The sequence below is a fragment of the Pseudorasbora parva genome, chromosome 1, assembly GCF_024679245.1.
Source record: "Pseudorasbora parva isolate DD20220531a chromosome 1, ASM2467924v1, whole genome shotgun sequence".
NCBI classification, from domain to species: Eukaryota; Metazoa; Chordata; class Actinopteri; order Cypriniformes; family Gobionidae; genus Pseudorasbora; species Pseudorasbora parva.
Genome location: NC_090172.1, coordinates 4,636,161 through 4,657,963, shown reverse-complemented (window position 1 = coordinate 4,657,963; position 21,803 = coordinate 4,636,161). Strand labels below are relative to the sequence as shown.

The window sequence follows — 21,803 nt, the reverse complement described above, 5'->3', positions numbered from 1 at the left end:
CTGTCTGTAGATTCCTTCATGCACAACTCTTATTCTCTCTGATGGGAAGTTCGGTTCTTTTCCGTGAAACGGTTCTTTCAGACAGTTCGTTTCAATGAACCGGTTAAAAAAAACGAATCACCGGTCCTTTTACGTCCTTACGTAATGATGTAATTTCTATCATCCCGGCGGATGAAAATACACTGAAACACATTCATATAAATTATTTGTAATCAAAACTTAGTATAGTAATAATTATTATTGTCATCATCATCTTGGATACGTTTTTTAAATCATGTTTTGCAAACGCACTCAATACAGCCACTGTCGTGCAAACACTGATGTTTTACACAGATTAAATAAACTTACATTGACATAACATAAATTTACACAAATCCTTGGTTCACCCGTGCTCATATATTATCAGCATCAGTTTTCCGAGAGAAACAGCAGCCGTCCCACTCCGAGAGAAACAGTTTGGTTCAAGACGACGCTATCAGACATGCAGTATCTCAGCTTACCGGTTCTCACAGCAAAACATGTCTCAGTTCAGTCAACTGTTGGAGTTAATACATCTACTTCAAGATATTAGTTTATTTCTAGTCTGAGGGACTGTCACTCATGTCAGAAAGTGAGTAACTATAGTAACTTGTGGGATCAGCGCTGATTTGAGACGCGAGCCGTTTATAACGATTCAGTCCGATTTGGATCACTAAAAAGATCCGGTTAAAAAGAACGATTCGTTCGCGAACCGGACATCCAGCAGCTATTGTTTAGGGTTCTTGCCACCACGAGACAAATCGGCATTGCAAATTGAACATATAGCTCGACTTGAATTGCCTTCTTGTGACTGAAAGTACTCCCAAACAACACATTTTCTGTTCACAAGTTCTATTTTCACTTTCTCACAGCCTACTGCATTCGAACGGTCCACCTAATAAACACGTTGCCATAATCAACCGCGGCATCATGTTCGACCAGTATCACGTAGTGCAAGCGGGTTCGGTTCGGTGGAAAAAAATTCTAAGGTTCGGCAAGAAACCGAACCCAGTCAAAAAGCCCAATATTCGGCCGAATCTGAACCCGAATCCTGGATTCGGTGCATCCCTAGTAAAAACCAAACTCTAGTCAGGCCAATCACATCGCGTATAGAGTCAGTGGGCGGGCTTAACATGATGGCAGAGTTGCAACAGTTCTGTGTGAATTCCCTGCTATTTGACCGGATACGCCAAAAGTATGATCTATCACGTTTTGTTATGTGTGTGCGGCAGTCGTCCATGATGGGCTCCCGCCTTTACTTTCAGTTGTTTTTTTAATTTATTAAAGTCTTTTAATGTTTGCCGGTTCCCGCCTCCTTCTTCCCATACGAACAAACGTCATTACACCCACCCCTCGGATTGAGCCCTGCCTACAGTGAGTTCCCAGACCCAACATCTTGATGTGGGTCTGGCTTGTCACGCTAGTATAAAATGTCAAATTAAAATAAAAAAATAAAAAAATAAAAAAAAGATTAATAATACTACATTTGTTTAACTGCAACCCATGCGACCATTAACTGATTTCAAAGAGCTGTTAACATGCAAATATCTAGTTAAAATCTAACTTTTGACTGCACCACAAAAAAACCAAAAAAAAAAAAAAAAAAAATGACCTACAATATAAAGACATTTTCATCACAGAAAATGTGTATCTAAATAACTGAATCATAGCAATGAAAGACACTTGAGATAACAACGGAGCGGTCAGTAACTTTACATCAATCAGACAGCCAATTCCTTTTTCAGTCCTGGCCAGAGTTAGCTGTAACATGGACTAGATTTTAAACACAAGAGTATAAGTGATTTTACTTGGGATCCAAACAATAACATCAAGCTCTTTTTCTCGGCTCCTCTTTTGTAGACCGAATGGCTTTCCTCCCTCCCGTCTTCAGTGTTTATCCTTCAGTGAATCGGGCCTGTTGTTACACTCCCACTAAGAAGCCTGAGTGACTGCGAACCTGTTATTATCTCTCAGCTCTCTGTCCAGAGACTCATCATGGCCTGTCCCATCCTGAGAGACGGGCACACAGCTAGTGCCAGGGAAGCAGAGCAGTTGGTATGACTCCATGTCAATAAGGCACTGTTTGGTTTTCGCCATTAGAAACACACTTTTCCCTCTACACACACATGAGGGAGCTCCATAGGCTCCATCTGTGTGGACTGATGGACTGTGTTGTTTTTCTGTTTCATATGGGAGGAAACCCTGTATCTCCAGACAGTTAAAGGTCAGGGTATGGATATAAATACAACAAACTAGATTCTTATATTCCAAACACAATTGGGTTACTCATGTACTTACATTGCACAAATATTGCATAGTTGCATGCAACTAATCCTAAACCAAATTCTTATTCTTTAGTAGTACGTCATTAATTAATATTACTAAGTACTTAAAGGTTCACTGTGTAGTTTTTAACTATTGACAGATATGCAATATAATACACATAACTATATTATTCAGTGGTGTATAAAGACCTTACATAATGAGCCGTTTATGTTTTTATCACCTTAGAATGAGCCGTTTCTATCTACACACACCGCGGGTCCCTTTACAGTGAGGTCGCCATTTTGCGCCATCATGTTTCTATGGTGGCCCTAAAGGGACAAAGTTCTCTACAGAGCACTAGGTACTCTCTGCTGTCTCAGACGACATCTTTGTCCTGTGTCAGCCACCGTAGCTTCTCTATGTGCGCCGAAAGGGAGGGGTGAGCGGTGGGCAGTTACAGTTTGCAACCTCACCACTAGATGCCGATAAAATTCACACACTGCCCCTTTAACCACAAATTATTAAAGGGTTAGCTCACCCAAAAATTAAATTGATTTCATTAACGACTCACCCTAATGTCGTTCCACACCCGTAAGACTGCCGTTCATCTTCAGAACACAGTTTAAGATATTTTATATTTTAGTCCGAGAGCTTATGCAGTCAATGCACACTATACTGTCCATGTCCAGAAAGGGAATAAAAACATCATCAAAGTAGTCCATATGTGACATCAGTGGGTTAATTAGAGTCTCTTGAAGCATCGGAAATACATTTAGGTCCAAAAATAACAAAAACTACGACTTTATTCAGCATTGTCTTCTCTTACGTGTTCCTCAAATAAAGATTCAAACGGCCATGAATCAGTGAATTCATCAATGATTCGGATCGCCAGTGTTGCGTGATTTCAGCAGTTTGGCAGTTTGACAAGATGAACTGAGGTCTTACAGGTGTGGAACGACATTAGGGTGAGTCATTAATAACACAAATTTCATTTTTGGGTGAACTAATCCTTTAAGTTCGACCATTGCCCTTTTTATTAGAATCGATAATAGACAGAAAAACTGATACTTAATGGGAAACATGACATTTTACCGCTTAAGCCCAAGCGGGATGCTTGGAGCTCTTATTATTTATCGCCTTTTTTCCTATTACATATTTTAGTAATCCTAAATTCAAAAATGTCTAAAATCATACTTTTCTATAGCACAAAATTTCAGAACGAGTACAAAGTAATGTTCTTAGTTTAGTGGTTTGCCTAACCGTTAACATGAGCATTTTTAATAGTGTTGCTTCCTTAATAAACACTTAGTAAGTTCACACTTCTAGTAAGTTTGTCATAACAATAATTACCACATGCATTGGCTTGAATGGAAGTATCCCCTAGGGTCTCCTCCCCTAGTGGGCGGTGTCAGGTTTAATATTACTAAATTTATGATCAAAACTTTAACTAATCTTGACAAAAACACATATCGCCGGAAAGGTCTGAGTCTCAAGGTTCCATATTTTGTTATAGACGTGATATTTGGACATAAGAATATTTGAAATGTATTTCATGTCGCTATTTTTGGTAAAGCACCTATATATATAAATGAGTATATCTGATTTAGAGTAAATTTAGACTTCCAAAACTTTTTCATACTTTCATTTTGCTCTCCACTTCAGCAATAATCTGCAAAGCGTCTTCTTTAAAACATCATCAAACTCAGGTCTATATCACAAACTACCTTGAATTACAACAATTTAAGATTGGATGGTGCATTTTCACATCTATTCTCAAAAATGGTGTTTTTTTTGGACAGTTAAAGCGTTAAACGCATACCTGGGGTCTTTTGTTACTCTCTCTCTCTCTCTCTCTCTCTCTCTCCCTCTCCCTCTCCCTCTCCCTCTCTCTCTCTCTCTCTCTCTCTCTCTCTCTCTCTCTCTCTCTCTCTCTCTCTCTCTCTCTCTCTCTCTCTCTCTCTCTCTCTCTCTCTCTATATATATATATATTTTTTTTAACAGTTCGACATCAACCTTCTTAGTATTCCCCTATCTATTTATTACAAACAATTTGACAAAAGATTTTCAACAATATATATATATATATTTTTTTACATTTACATTTATGCATTTAGCAGACACTTCTATTCAAAGCGACTTACAACTCAGGAGTACATGAAGCGATCTGTCAAGAAGAGGCAAAGAAACGCAAAAAAGTTGCCCTTAAAGGTGCACTATGCAACTTTCCATCCACTGGAGGGCGTCTATTCAAAACAAATGCGTAGTTTGATGACGCAAAGTGTGAGCGCAGCATCTTGGGACATGTGGTCTTCACCTCACAGCCGGTGGAAAATAGGACTCGGGCAGAAATCATGTTCATGCATGCGGTTATTAACATTACTGTAGTCTAAAGCAGAGCAGGACCGAGTGTTGTGGAGCTGAGCACGGCTGCTGGAGCGATTGTTAAACAAACACACGGCTCGCGAATACCGGGACTTTTATTATGACGGGACGGGACACAGTCGCCGGGCGCCTGCACAGATCCGCTCTTCCGGTTATGATTTTGAGGTAATGCAGCTCTGTTTATCATATTAGATACATTTAAGTGTGTTTAAAACGATGTTATGACGTTACTCCGTGCGTTCACTTGTTCACACTGCTAAGAGTAAAGCGCTCCTGCCAAATAAAAGCCGAAACCGAGGGTAGGGCAGATATGACGCAATTGACAGGCGACTCCCTCAAATGCAATGCTGAAACGTCCCTGTCCTTAGTTAAAATAGCAATTTTCTCACAATTTACAAATAGTTGGAAACATCTGGGATACTGTAAGTACTCAACTGAGCAAAATATATAACACTGGCCTAGTGGTTTTTGGATATTTCACTGCAAAAATACCAAAAGAAGGGAAGAAAAAAAAAGTATTGGAGGAAGAGTTTAGTTTTTTTTTTTAATTTTATGTAAGATTAAGTGCTCGTGGAAGAGATGAGTTTTTACCTGTCTTTTGAATGAAGCGAGTGATTCGAGTGAGTCGTGCGTATGGAGGACGGAAGATCGTTCCACCAACCAGGAACAATGAAAGAAAAAGTCCTGGAGAGGGATTTCATGCCTCTCTGTGATGGTACCACACGCCTCATTAGCGGAGCGAAGGCTTGTGGTGGGGCTGTAGACTCGTAGGAGTGAGTTGAAGTATGCGGGTGCTGAGCTTGTGGAAGATCCATAAGCAAGAGTCAGAGCTTTGAATTTGATCCGGGCAGCGAGTGGAACCCAATGCAGAGATGAATAGAGGTGTGACATGAGCCATTTTGGGTAGGTTACTTTGGAAATGTAATAGGTTACAGATTACAAGTGCCCCTATTTAAAATGTAAAATGTAATGTAACTATTTCAAATACTTTATTAAAGGGGTGGTAAAACACGATTCCACTTTTCTAACTTTAGCCAGTGTGTAATGCTGCTGTTTGAGCATAAACAACATCTGCAAAGTTACTGCGCTCAAAGTTTAAAGCAAAGGGAGATATTTGCTTTTAAATAAATCCATTTCTAAGGACTACAGCAAACGGCTGGTAGGGAACTACAGCCTTTTCCTCCAGATTTGCTGGCATCAGCGGGTTTAATATTTACATAAACCCCTCCTTTCGAGAATATTAAATAAGCGGCGAGGCCATTTTTTATTGCTGTGGAGAAGAGTTGGCTGGAGTGTGCTAGGTGGTTAGCCAATCACAGCACACTGGGTAAGCTAACCAATCAGAGCCCATTGCAGAGGGACTGACTTCATAGAACCAGGAAACTATCAGACCATTTTTACAAGGAGAGACAGAGCAGTGTACAATAAAGGTAAAATGTATGAAAAATAGTGCCATTTTATAAAAAATAAACAAAGCATTAACATGTTACAGTGCACCCCACAAACACAATCAAGCCTTCGAAAGAATGGGTTTTACCACCCCTTTAAAGTAATTACATTTGATTCGTTTTTGAATACTTTTCTAAATTTCATACAAACTGTTAATCATTTTCATTTAAACCAGGCAGGCTTAACCTCTTAGTGCAAATAGCCTCTGCCTTGAGTAGAGTGAAAAACTTACATACAGCACCTTTAAGTATAATCTTTTAATGCATATAATTTCTGTAATAAATACTGTTTTTAAAAGTGTACTTTTTCCTCTCTCTCTGGCTGAACATTACACGGCCAGATTCTATTACAAAAAGCATAAATTTGATATCGGGAGAGCATGAGCTGAAAACAGCATTTAATCTTGTTAATACATATCCTGAACAAAAGGCTGCAGGAATTATAGGCCATTAACATTGATAAGCAACTCCGCCAATGGCCATCCTGCAATCATTTCACCCAACCTTTATAGATCGGGAGAGTGTCAGACAATGATCAACCCCAAATTGGATTTTAAATGGGGTTCCAGAGAATCGAGTGAAGGGGAACAAGGGGACAGGATGAATGGCTAGTTGGTTGATCAGTGGTTTTTCACTGAGCTGGTGTGGATAACAACGCCTCAGGGATCGATGGACCAGCTGCCCTATCCCAAAGAATTATGGCATCATTGGAGATACATTTTGCATTTCAAAAAGTTAAGAAAAACAATCTTTCCAGTATCTCATTGAAAACATCAAATTTGGATAATTCAGTGTTTTTGGCCAAACACGTTACTTGTTTACTTTTTTAATGGATTTTTTTTTCTTTTTAGTATTTTTTGTCAATTCTGATACATTCAACACTGTTACTGTACCTTGGTTAGAGGATTTACAATTTTAAACTTTTATCAGCCAAAAACTCTACTAAATGTAGCATAATTGATAAGATAATGATTAAAAGACTTTAAAACAGCCCACTGTGTGATCAGAGATAAATTCTGGTTTCCTTTTGATATTGGGGTAATAATTTTGACGTTTACAAAATAACTCTTAAGATTCTAATATGTTCTGAGAGCAAGCACACACACCGTTCAGAGCTTCAGATATTATCTGTGAGGAAGAGTGACATCATTTCCTGTCTCACATAGTTGTGGGAGATAATCCCCCAAATTAAAGGCAAAATATGGCACGGTAACAGAGTTGACTCACAATTTATGGACACATTTTTATAAGATAGAAGCTATTTTTAAACAACTTAAAGGTTGTAGAATTAGGAAAATTATGATTTAGGGCTTTTATAAATAAAATAAATGAAATTTTACCAACATAAAATATATTTTGATTACACAATGATACATGACGGAAAAAAATACACTCTGAATTTCAGCTATATAAGACACTTTTTACAGAAAATATGATAATGTTATGGCTTTTAACATCTTGTGATCCATGAAAATGAGTAACAAATTATTTAAATAAATAAAAATACAACTTTTTTCTTTTTCTTAGAGCAGAAAAAAAGATGACTTTGGAAACCAAATGTACCTTCAATTATTTGTTTTTTGTTTTTCCATCAGGACAATCAATTCATAAGGTACACTATACAAAAGGCTTGAATAAATTGTTCAGTATTATGTGTAGCCCCATTTACATCACAAAATATTAATGCACACAATATAAACTGAATGCTTCTGCACTAAATAAATCTTTGGAGATGCATATTGTGCAGTATGATCAAAGGGACGTTTTGTACAACGTTTAAATGGTGTCTTAAGAGTCGGAGGATTGAAGTCACACTTAATACGGACCCCAATATGAGGCAATCAACAGTCACTCTCACTGTACCCTTTCATCTCTCTGCTCTCTCTTGTTCTGCCTCTCCAGTTTACCGCGGTTAATCCCTATAGGCGGTGAGCTGCACGCAAAGCATTTTCATAAACTCAGATGAAGTGTCAAGAAGGGCCTTGAATGCCTCGTCTGATAATACGAACGTTTTTACAAATATTCCCCGATGCTCTTCCATTCAACATTCCCAATTACTCACTGACAGTCCAACCCTGTCTAATCTCAAAGGGACTTTTTAATTTTCAAGAGCAAAAACATACTTTTCAGTCGTATAAGTTTGAGAATGCATTCGGTGTTAAAATTACCCCAGCCCTTGTTCCACTAGCCCATAGTATGAAGACATCTTGTGAAGATGGCAACTCTGGGGATACTTCCTTTCAAGCCAACGTGGTAATTATTGTTATGACAAACTTACTAGAAGGCAATTATTAGTGGTGTTTACTAAGGAAAGCAACACTATAAAAAATGCTCATGTTAACGGTTAGGGATTTGAGCAAACCACTAAACTAAGAACATTACTTTGTACTCGGTCTGCACTTTTTGTGCTATAGAAAAGGAGAGGTGTGATATTTTTCTAAGCAATCTGAACAATAAAAGTACCAGATGCATTGAAGGAGGAACATCTCATGTCTAGGCAAAAGAATATCATAGAAAGTGGACTTCTTTCTTTTTTTTTTTTTTTTTTGCAAAGCATGGAAAGCACCACTCACAAATCTAGTTTATAATCAACACCATTTGGTTTTCCTTTGATTTTTCCAGTCATTTAATTGTGCATGCCCATTTTCCATATTTAAAAATGTAGATTAAAGGTGCACTATGCAGCTTTCCGTCCACTGGAGGGCGCCTATTCAAAACAAATCGTAGTTTGATGACGCAAAGTGTGAGCGCAGCATCTTGGGAGATGTGGTCTTCTCATCACAGCCGGTGGAAAATAGGACTCGGGCAGAAATCATGTTCATGCATGCGGTTATTAACATTACTGTAGTCTAAAGCAGAGCAGGACCGAGTGTTGTGGAGCTGAGCACAGCTGCTGGAGCGATTGTTAAACAAATACCCGCCTCGCGAATACCGGGACTTTTATTATGACGGGACGGGACACATTCGCCGAGCGCCTGCACAGATCCGTTCTTCCGGTTATGATTTTGAGGTAATGGAGCTCTGTTTATCATATTAGATACATTCAAGTGTGTTCAAAACGATGTTATGACTTTACTCCGTGCGTTCACTTGTTCACACTGCTAAGAGTAAAGCGCTCCTGCCAAATAAAAGCCGAAACCGAGGGTAACGCAGATATGACGCAATTGACAGGCAACTCCGTCAAATGCAATGCTGAAACGTCCCTGTCCTTAGTTAAAATAGCAATTTTCTCACAATTTACAAATAGTTGGAAACATCTGGGATATTGTAAGTACTCAACTGAACAAAATATATAACACTGGCCTAGTGGTTTTTGGATATTTTACAGCAAAAATACTACATAGTTCACCTTTAACTTTAACATTATCAACCAATCACTTAATCTTAATATTTAAAGGCCTGAATAATTTAAAGGATAGTTCACTTCAAAATGTATATTTTCTGTCCTAATTTAATGTTGTTCCAAACACAAGACTTTCACTCATCACTGAAACACAAATTAAGATATTTTTATTGAAACCAGAGATTTCTGTTCCCCCATTGAAAGGCCATGTAATTAAAACTTTATTGGTTCTCTTCTCACGTCTCAAGCACGTTTGATGCGCAGTTGACCAATTAAATCTGTTCATCATATAAAGCGATTGGATTTAAATCACTTGATTCATGTAGATTATGTTTTTATGAACGTTTTGAACGTTTAAAGTGTTGGTGGAGGGACAGGTTTCAAATGTGTACAAATGTGTACATGCGTATGTATATGTGTAGATGTGTAGATGTGTATATGTGTATGAGTAGGCGTAGGCATATGTATGTTATTTAAAGAAAGAAAAGAATTAAAGGGGTAGGAGTATATAAGTTTTACTTCTTCCTACTCCTTTTTCGTTCATGAGATAGAATGAACTTATTTTTTTTATGTCATCTTTACTTATTTCTTTTAAAAATGTCTGAACATTATTGTATTTTTATTTCTCTCATGTTCGAAAATAAATAAACAAAAAAATGGTCTCGGGTTTGAAAATACCTTTACGTGTGTTTTGAAGTCTTACGGGTTTGGAGCGAAGTGAGGGCGAGTAATTAATGACAGAGTTTTCATTTTTTGGGTGTGTGGCAGGAGGGGCGTGGTTTCGCGAGGTCTGTAGCGGGAGAGAGGAGGCGGAGCCGAGCAGTGAGTAAGTAGGTCAAGTGCAGATCACTAACACCTGTGTCTGTTTGCAGTAATTGGCATGGAGAGACAGCATTTAAACCCCAGCAGTACAGAGAGAGGGAGAGAGAGACCTGGACTGGGACTTCGCGTGCACAGCAGAGAAACTGAGAAAGAAAGTTAAAAAGAGAAGGAGCGATCCATATCGTGGAGAAACTGAGTTTTGCACACACACACACATATGTGTGACGGTTATTTGTTTTTGAACAAGACTGAATAAAGAGAGCGAGTCCCAGTCAAAGCCGACCCCGTCTTCTTCCTTCACACCCCCACGAACATTCATTACAGGGTGAACTAACCATTTAATACCACTTTTAAATGTGATCTTTCAAAATCTCATATAAATTTAAGATGCAGTCTGTAACTTTTTTTTTGGTTAGAAATTCCAAAATCAATTGTTGAGCAAGTACATAACCAACCTCTTTAAAACGGTCTCCTTACCATAGCCTGATTCACAACGATAAGCTTGTAATTATGTGTTATAATTTGAGTGGTACTGGTACCTTTCCGCGATAAATTCAAACATGTCTTTGCGTCATTATCTAACATCTGTATACATAAAGGAGGAGTCCGGCTAGTAGCCCATCGCACGTGAGGATGCTGCAAGGCCCACATGAAGATGATAATTCAACAAATAACTGCAATTACAGGCTTCAAACAGAGATGGCGACAAAGAGGCAAAACGTATAGACTGCAGCTTTAATGTACAGCACCCAAATTCACTTCAAAACAAATGATTTTAGCTTTTAGTGTTTTATTTTTACAGAGCCCCGTACATGACATGCAGTAAAAAACTAGTAGGCTAAATTGTGCGCACAATTTACTATTTCGTCCCCTGATTTATAAATCGTGTGCATGTTTAACTAATTAATTCCCTTGATTTGCTAAATCGTGCACACGATTCATAAATCAAGGGAACGAAATAGTAAAACGTGCACACCATTTATAAATCGGGGGACGAAATAGTAAATCGTTTGAACAATTTACCTTTTTTTCTTGCATGTTATGTGCAGGGCTCGGTATATTTTTAATGAATATTAAAATCAGTGCATCTTTATTTAAATACATTTTACAGACTTTTCTGGGCAATTTTAAGATTCCCATATATTATTATTTCCAGGTTTACCATGGCTGTGGAAACCCTGCTGGTTTCAAGATCTTTTTTGTTAGTACGCAGTGTTGAGATCAACGACTGACGACAATCCCTGGATCACACGTGCCCTTCGGACACCCAGCAGCTGATGAGAATGAAGCATGAAAAAGTGGCTTCCCGGGTCTAATCTGTGAACAGCCTGGCAGTGTTTCTCATGAGAGAGGTGTGAGAGTTTTGTGTGTGTGTGTGTGTGTGTGGTGCAGACGCTTGCAGTCTTGACTGGCATTTACACCTCTCAGGCGGGCGCCGTCCCTCTAATTATTTACTCGGGCAGCTGGGACGGGGCTGTATGCCAGCAGTACAGCGGACGTACACAGAGAGCCATCCCTAAAAGTGGACACTGCTGCCACAGCGGGACTCAAAGCTCATGTTCGTCACACTGAGGAATCAATGACCTGTTAGTGGAAATCACGGTCGGATTTAGAGCGCAGGACTCCGGATCTATTAATACACTCTCAGAAAAAAAGATGCAGTACTGTCACTGCGACGGTACCCTAAGGTACAAAAGTGAAAAGGTACCTCTGTGTACCTTAATAACCCCTAAATGGTACATATTAATCCCTTAAAAAGAAGTCAATGGCTCCAGTTAACTGTTTGGTTACTGACATTCTTCAAAATATCTTCCCTTGTGTTTAGCTGAAGAAAGAAATTCATACAGGTTTTGTACCTTAGGGTACAGCCCCAGTGACCGCACTGTACCTTTTTTCTGACAGTGTAGCAGTGTATCCATCCACCCCAGAGGTTTGTGAAGACAAAAATGCTGTTTGATGACGGAAAAAGAGATTTAAATCCCTACCTGTCCTCAATGAGCTGGTCTTTGTGCATCCATGAGACGGAGGCTGTGGGATATCCCGTCACCACACAGGGGAGCAGCACGCTCTCCCCGACGACTTTAGACACGTCCTGAGGCTCCAGGAGAAACTCCAGCGTCCTCTCCTCTTCGGATTCTGCAGCAGACGGAGAAGTGAACACAGTCAGTGTCAGGCCATATGCCTCACTTGACACAGCAGAACATTTAATAAAATAATAAAATAAAAAGTTTCTGTAAAAATTTGTAAACAGTCTTAAGACAAAATAAATATATATACGAGAAGCAAAATTCTATACAATATCAAAAGGAAATTCATTACTACACTCGGTGTAGTACGGTGCTATTTGGCACTAAAAGTGGTTCTTTGGCTTGTAATCATAGGGGAACCACTTTAAGTGCTGTATAGCACCAAATCTTGGTTCTTCTGTGGTTCTTCAGCGGTTCTTCACCAGTTCTTTGGGGTGACTGAGCAGCTATATAGCACTGTTATCGTATACAGAACCTGTTAAGCCCCTGTATGGTTCTTCAGTGGTTCTTCACCAGTTCTCTGGGATGACTGAGGTGCTATATAGCACTGTTACCGTATACAGAACCTGTTAAGCCCCTGTATGGTTCTTCAGCGGTTCTTCAGTGGTTCTTTGGGGTGGTAAAGGTGCTATATAGCACCACGGCCTCACAAAGAACATTTCAAGCCCCTTTAAATGTACTTTACACACCAAAAACTACTGTTGATGCCTTTTAGCACAATTATTGAGAAAGAAATAAAATGCAATATGGCACCTCTTATGGGTTCTACATAGCACCATTTGACAAAGGTCCTATAGAGGACCTTTAAAGATATGGTGCTATTTGGCACCTAAAGTGGTTCCCCTATGACTACAAGCCAAGAACCACTTTTAGTGCTATATAGCACCGTTTTTTAGAGTGTAGCTAATAATTATGTCTTCCTCTGAATAATTAGATTACTGAACTAAAAAGTATTACTTATTATTACTAATTACTTTCCAAATCCCATATAAATTGAGGATAGCTGCTCTTTTAATTCTTTCAGTTATTAACATAAAATTGCATAAATTATTATTCTCCCTATTTAAAGGGAGATGGTTACTTTAAAAACATACATTGTAACATTAGACGTAACATGTTAAAGTTTTATATGGAATTGTTCTATAGTCTATACAGTATTTAATGGAATGACATCAGAGGTAACTATAATTAAAGTAAAGAAAGATTAAGAGTAATCCTTTACTTTACCTTTTCTAGGGAAAAGAACTCAAATTACAGTAATTCATTACTTAGTAATGCATTACACCCAACACTGCTCCGTATTGTCACAATGAAATCAATATTAATGATTTATTTTATTTTATGGAATACTCTAACAATACAAATAATTTATCCATGCACATCATTGTTTTAAATCGTAATCTCGTAATCTTGAATTAAAATAACTTTCCCTCCTCGCAGCTCATCTCTTCTCTGATGATGAGGGCGGGGCAACCTGTCACTCACATAAGATGGCAGACCACAACCGTCCAATCAATTCCACACAGACAAAATCAAGCCCCGCCCTATATTTGTTCTTGTTTGTGAACCCGTCACTCGGATATACATAGGGAAGAAAAGACTATTGTAACTTAAGTTTCATAGCAACGTTTCTTGCTCCTTTGGAAAACCTTTTTTCTTATTTAAAGTAAAACAAGAATCAGTTTTTTCTTTCTCACCCTCAAGTCATTCCAAAAGTGTATGACTTGCATGTGTCAAACAACACAAGATATGTTGAGAAATGTCTCAGCATCCATAGAATGGAAGTCAATGGGGTCCAAGGATGTTTGGATTCCAAACGTTTGATACCGAAGAAAGGCAGTCAGAGAGGTTTGCAACCACATGAAGGCGAGTTCATGAGTGGATGGTCTCTTTAAAGTGTGAATTTAACACAATTTAGTCTGTTTTTAGCTTAAAAATTGGGAAAAGACAAAATATCCTTTTCAGACAATTCTTCAATACGGTTTACAGAATGTTACTATCTAAGAAGACTGATCTTGTTTTTAAGGATGTTTAAAGGTGCCCTAGAATGAAAAATTGAATTAACCTTGCCATGGCGAAATAATAAGAGTTCAGTACATGGACATCACCTACTGTGAGTCTCGAAAACCTTTGCCTCCTACTTCTTATGTAAATCAAAAACACCATGAAAAAAAAAGTGCTTCTCAACATAATGTCAACCGTGACGCAAGCGTTGGGGATCATTTATATGCACGCCCCCAACATTTGCATCTGTCCAAACATGTTCATTGTCAGACGGAACTGACGGAGCCGGATCATCGAGCCTGCAGATAAACAAACTTCTCTCATGGACACATGTCATGATCCAGGCTGTTCAGGAGACTTGTCTACCCTTCCCACAGATAAAAAATGTCAACAGTCATGGTTGATGTTTATAATCGGATACCACAACAATTTAATTCAAGATCGTTCGTTTGTTCGGCCCATTTCAAGCAAGCTTCGCTCGCCGTCTTAAACTGAAGAAAGTGGCAACTATATTCCTGCAAGCAGTAAGTAGCGATTTATCCACTTATTGACTGTCTAACAATTTCTGATTAAATTGAAAGTTTCTTAGAGAGACCGCATTGTCTAGATAACGCAAGATGATTACAGTAACAATAGGAAACACCAAGTACCATACCAAACTAAATAGTGTGTCTAATGACAAAGAGTAATATTACTTTGTGTTACAAAATACAACCGTAGATACTTTGCTTAGATCGTTCACTCGATCCTTCTAGCAAACGTCACCTTTTCCACCATACAAGTTAAAACGATAGTCATTTGACAAGGCTATTCATTTTGGAAAAATATAAGTTATATTTTTGAGAACTGAAGTAGGCCTATAATGTTTTTGCATGCTTTCAGAGTACATCACAGTCGCTGCGTAACGTTAGCCTACATTGTGACTAACGTTAAATAAACATGCAATATCGTTGACGAAAAAAGACAAGTCTAAAATGTAGGCTGAATGACACACTTTAAGCAGAACATCTCAAATGGAGATTGATAAAATGCAGATTACTTGTTTATTGGTGTTTTCAGATCGTCCGTGCGCGAGAGAGAGCTCGCGTGCATATGGTTGCCAGATTGGACATGTTTAAAACACCGGATAGTATACGCATTCTTTTCACAGAAAAGCTCTGGGGGATTTAATTACTGAAATCTGGCAACCGGAAGCACGTGAGCTCTTTCTCGCGCGCGGATGATCTGAAAACACCAAATAAACAAGTAAGCTGCATTTTATCAATCACCATTTGAGATGTTCTTCTTAAAGTGTCATTTATTCGGTCTGTGTTCTGTCAGGACTCACGAGCCGCTTCACTGAACTGCTGTGAGCTGCTGAAATAAGCCAATCAGAGCAGAGCTAAACATTAATATTCATGACTCTTCCAAATAAGGCAAAAACAGAGCATTACATCCTAGGGACAGTTTAAAGGGTTGTAAATGGACCTGTAAAACTGTATCTGGACAATTTTATCTCTTAAATAAGCCACATACCCTCTATGTAGATATCAGAGAACAATTTAACATATTGTTTCAAATCATTCTAGGGCACCTTTAAATATGTTTACTTGAAGACCAGACAACAAAGCTGATTTAGCGAAAGAAGTTGTCCTCCTTCTGGCTGCCATTGGTCAGACAAACAGATAGACCAGCCCTAAACTCATGCTATTGGCTGAGCCATACCTTGAAGTCATGACACTCAGAAAAACAGAAATGTTTTAAAAGTGCCTCTCCTTGGGAAGCTTCTACAAAAAATGACTTTTATTGTTTTTTGAACATTTACTGTGTAGACAGAATACCCTTAACCTTTTAAAAATGTTCTCTTTAATACTCATTGTTTATTTATCTCTGCGAGGGAAAAAGAAATTCAAAAGGAGCTTTATTTCTCTGTCATGTTGCCTCCTGCTCCATGTTTGGTGTGATAACCTCAGCAGGCGACGGTGCTTCAGGCCTGATATACGTTCTTTAATATCTCACTCAGTGCTCATGACTGCCTGGAAAAATAAATCTGCCTGCTGAGTATCTGCCACAAAGGAGCTCAATCCTCTTTAACTTTAGCATAAATTACATTGTTCTCTTTGATAACACCACATGTGGCCGTCCTGCTCCAGAAGGCTTCCTTTAAAACTCCCGCTCTTCACACAGTTGTGTGAGATTCAGTAGGGCATGAAAAATCACATCCGAATCAATGTCTTGCATTTTCATTGTCAGGAATGCAGGGTAATTGGCCTTTTCCCCCTAAGGGCTCTTATTCTTTTAAGGAAGATAACTTTTTTTTTTTTTTTTTTTGGACAAACCTGACTGAATTAATGTTTATCTTTCATTAAAAAACACTTTTTATATAAAGGGTTATGAATAAATGCTTGAGATTTGTAGTGTATAATAGAGCTGTTTGTGAATGTAAAAGGTCAGCAAAGCTTCAAAGATCATAGATCCACTAAATGCATGCACTTCCAAATGATAAGGACAACGACTCTGGCTCATCTGACCAATTAGAGCAGAGTAGACCAATCACAACAGACTGGGCCATCTGACCAATCAGAGCAGAGAAACATGGAAAGAACTTAAAGGGGTGGTAAAACACATTCTTTCGAAGGCTTGATTGTGTTTGCGAATTGCACTGTAACGTGTTCATGCTTCGTTTTTTAAAAAATTGCATTATTTTTCATATATTTTGCACTGCTCTGTCCCTCCTTATAAAAACAGTCTGACGGTTTCCAGGTTCTATGAAGCCAGTCCCTCAAAAATATGCAATGGGCTCAAATTAGCTGGCCCAGTGTGTTGTGATTCGCTAACCGACTAGTGCACGTTTCGGAAACCCTTTACCAGTAGTCTGTAAGGCCGGCGACACACTGCAAGAGTGGCGTGAGTGTCTCGGCTGCTTCGCATGTCCGTTTTTATTTCGGCTCCCATGTTAACGGGTTAGAGCTTGCACACTGTCTGCGTAACACGCGAATCGAGCCGCGCCGAAAATGCGTGCATGCTAGAAATAGAACCGACGCCTATTTTTCATGCAACACGCAAGCATGTTGGAAGTGTTTCCAGGCAAAATACAATAGGCAAAGATGTTTAGATGTCATTTTGACACGAATACATAATAATAAATTACATTTTGATGTTTGAAAGTCTTTAGGTTTTGACACAAAAGCAGATATAACTGTGATTTAAATAAATAATAATAATTATCGATTTTCAAATGTGTCAATACAGAACGAAATATTCTGCAGCCTATTTTGCCGTCAATACCATAGATATGTACCATAGATAAAACTTTAAAGGGGCTTGAAATGTTCTTTGTGAGGCCGTGGTGCTATATAGCACCTTTACCACCCCAAAGAACTGGTGAAGATCAGTAGGCTACATATTTATGTTTAACATGAAGTATAGGGCTTCCCTGTATGACACCTAGCAGAAGCAACGCCGCGTCAGACACACTTCTGGTGTGCAAAAGGCATAGAAAACTCCAGACGGCTGACACGCCACGCTTGTAGTGTGTCTCCGGCCTTACTATACCAAAACAACTCTTCTCCACAGCAATAAAAAATGGCCTCCCCCCTTATTTTACTATTTTCAAAGGAGGGGTTTATGTAAATTTTGGAGCTGCTGATATCAGCAACCCTGGAGGAAAGTCTGTAGTCCCTACCGGCTGTTTGCTGTAGTCCTTAGAAACTGATTTAAAAAAAAAAGCAAATATCTCCCTTTGCTTGAAACTTTGAGCGTTGTAACTTTGCAGATGTTGTTTATGCTCAAACAGCAACATTACACACTAGCTAAAGTTAGCGAAGTGAAATCGTGTTTTACCACCCCTTTAATTCAGAACCTTATGTTTGTGACTGTAGCCAGTATGTAATAATTACCGGGCAGGATCTGTAACTGCGCCTCCTCGCTGGTCTTGGTGGGTCCGGCGTTCTCGATCACGCAGCGGTAAAGGCCCGCGTCGGCCTCTGTGGCGTTACTGATGACGAGCGTCCCGCCGGGCAGCGTCAGCACCCTCTGGTCCAGCTCCACCGCCTCTTTATTTCGCTCCCAGTGGATGAAAGACTCCAGATCCGGATTGACCTCACAGTTCAGCACGTGACTGTCCCCCCACCGCACCGCCCCCGCTTCCGGCGGACTGAGGAACCGCGGTATACCTGAAAACACAGACCGAGAGGAAGGAGTTAAAACGATTACAATAGATCCAAAACATGCACTGATGCTACACTTCTCCACCGGTTATTCAGAATGATATCTGGCGAGACCGATAGCTTGATTTTCTTAAGGAAAACAATACAATACACATATAATTCACAGTAAATTGTGTGACAGGTATGATTCAGTCCATGGCACATCCCATTGACATCTTTGGTATCCACAAACTGTGATCGGCTGTCACACAACTCCATGACATCAAGGCTGAAATGTGATTGGTTATCAAGGCACACATGATCTGAAAGCCACGCCCACCGGGGGAAAACAAACCAACCGTCTCCATTGACTTTCTATCGCGTGAAGCGTCCTCCTTGTCATTTCTGACGTATAACAAAACGCAGAACAATGTCTAAAAGCTGCTATGTGACAAGGTTTACCGCAAACAAGCAACAAAAAAAAAAACAGAACCAAAAACCCAGAAGTTTTTATAAGCTGTTGACGAGCAGTTAAGGACATAAAAGTGGATACAGGCAATTGAGACAGCATGCTATATTACTCTGAGAAGTACGCCCACTGGAGGGGAACGAAATCAGCGACAGGAAATATGATATATCATAATATATAACAGTATATACTGCTGAGAGCAGTACAGAGCCTAGACCATTTTAAAGCAGATTTTCTATTCAGAAAGGCTTTTATGTGTTGATTGTATTTATTATTCTATATTTTTTACTTTACTTTTTATTAATTTTCCCATGTAGCACTTTATTATTATTATTATTATTATATAAAACTGACATTTTGATATTTGACTAAATGTTTACTGCACACGTAGGCATATCCTGAGTATCAGGATCCCAAAATTGACCCATTCTTCCTGTCTCTATGGCAGAGCCATCACCAGTATCGCCCAATAATAAGACCATCTCTGATTTGAGTGTATAAAAATGATTGCTTTTATCGGCCGATACATCGTTGCATCTCTAATGAATGTATTATCATGTACAGGTTTGCACTGATGTTTGACCCTTGTTCTTCTAGTTTGTATAAATTAACTTAATGACGACCCAATGGCATAAACAGAAAGTGTCAATAGTCAATATGACATGGTGTTCACTTTGGTAACGGATTGACATAGCTTTTAAAATTTTAATTGCATGTTCATGTTAACGGGTTAATTATCTTCCTTTACATACTCAGAGTTTCCAATAAGCAGCTCTTTAGAGGTGAAAAATATCTGTAACCAAAGGGCATATTTTACCCTCAAACATCTGTAAACGCAACGGCACACAAGTGTTCACACTTCCTGCAGTTCCCCTGCGTCCTCGTCTGCAAACAGGAAGTGCTGCTGACAGTTTTCTCCACTCCTCAGCTCTGGCACAGCCACGGAGTCCAGAGAATGACTTACATTAGGACTGGGGTATATTTCAATCACGCATTTTACTTGTACATTATACAAGTACTTAAAGGGTTAGTTCACCCAAAAATGAAAATTCTGTCTTTAACTCCTCACCCTAATGTCGTTCCACACCCGTAAGACCTCCGTTCATCTTCACACACAGTTTAAGATATTTTATATTTAGTCCGAGAGCTTTCTGTCTCTCCATTGAAAATGTATGTACGGTATACTGTGCCTTTGCAGAAAGGTAAAAACATCATCAAAGTGTCGTATTGATTCATGATTCATGAATCTGTGATTCCTTTTCCCCCCAGGATTCTTTGCTAAATAGAAAGTTCAGAAGAACTGCATTTATGTGAGTGTTTTTGAAGCACTGTAAAAGTCTTTAATGTCACTTTTGGTCAATTTAATGCATCCTTGCTGAATAAAAGTATGAAAAAAAACATAATGTTCAAGCTATTGAACAGTAGTGTGCATTACTAATGCAAAACGTATGACTTCTGGGTAGATGTGAGTGATGTAGAAGTATTGTAAATAACTGCGAGATCTGCAAATTAAAATGTATTTCACATCTAATGCCAACTTGCTACATTTACCCCGACATCTCATGCTGGGAAAAGTAAATGAAATATCTCTAAGAGATTTCAAATAACGCCTGAAAGCGAATGGCTTGCAGAGGCAGATGGAAAAAACACGGACTGAATAGGACACTTCTGATTAAAAACAGTCCAGGAGGGATGCATTACTTTGCTTTGCTTTGCTTTATTTTTTTTATTTATTATTTACTTAATTTTTTTTGAGCTTATATTTTATTCTTTATTTGTTATAAAATTATTATACTATACTTTATTTTATTTTATTTTATTTTATTGTATTTATTTTATTTGATCTTATTTCTTTATTTTTTACTATTTTATTATTTTATATAAATATTTTATTTTATTATTTATTATTGTATTTTAATATTTTGTTCATTTAATTATTTATTTATTTTATTATATCATTATTTGTTTTATTTTATCCCATATTTTATAATGTATTTTATAAAGTATTTTATTGTATCTTATTTTTATTTTATTTTATGATAGTATTTTATTTTAATTTTTATTATTTAATTTAGTTTTTTATTTTGTATTTCATTTAATCTTATTACTTTAGTATTTTTTTTTTTTTTTTTTTTTAAAGGCTAAAGACTGGTTTATGTTTAAATCAGCCCAGTTCCTCAAGCCTTCTGCGTGATTTGAGCCCTAAAGCAGTGTCGTTGAGCTCACTGAAGCAGTAAGTTCATCACTTTACATTAAGATGAGCAAAGCCTAATATAATTGACTCCACTTTATCATAATTCGCTCTCATTGGACAGGAAACTACTCATTTTACACATTCGTCTGCAGTATCTGAGTCCAAAATTACTCTTTAATATCTCCCTTGTGACAAAAAGTAGACTTAAGCATACTTTTTAAAGGAGCATTTATTTGTCATGTTTGCTGTAAGGTCTCTCTATACTCAAGCATGTTTTTCAGGCACTCTTCACACGTCTGCCGGGGCGTGCGAAGGAGGAACGAGCATCAGCGTTACTGATCAAGCTCAAAACAGAGACCCATGCAGGTGAACATAAAGACTCGCATACACGAGCAAGTCTTTGAGAGAGACAAGGAGAGAAATGTGATGGAGATTTCTTTGTCTGGCATTAGCCCGTTACAGACACGCCATGCTCTCTCTCTCTCTCTCTCTCTCTCTCTCTCTCTCTCTCTCTCTCTCTCTCTCTCTCTCTCTCAGTGAGAGATGCTATCAGCGGCTGAACAGAGAGCAGCATTCATTCATCTCCACAGGCTCTGCTTTATAACAGCAGACAGAAAGCTTTCACAGAGCACGCTGTGGGCTTCCAATCCCCTTATAAACTATATACAACATCAGCCTTTTACAACAGAACAGCTTTTATAGTC

At 38.5% G+C, this 21,803-nt stretch overlaps 1 protein-coding gene across 1 annotated transcript in view; it reads right to left on the bottom strand.

Moving 5' to 3' along the window:
* neo1a (neogenin 1a) overlaps positions 1 to 21,803 on the bottom strand; it is a 212,175-nt gene that overhangs the window by 76,898 nt on the left and 113,474 nt on the right. The window contains exons 3-4 of the mRNA XM_067456682.1: positions 18,188 to 18,463; positions 12,264 to 12,414 (exon numbers count right to left, since the gene is read on the bottom strand). Of these exons, the coding sequence (XP_067312783.1) occupies positions 12,264 to 12,414; positions 18,188 to 18,463 (427 nt within the window). The remainder of the gene's footprint in view (positions 1 to 12,263; positions 12,415 to 18,187; positions 18,464 to 21,803) is intronic.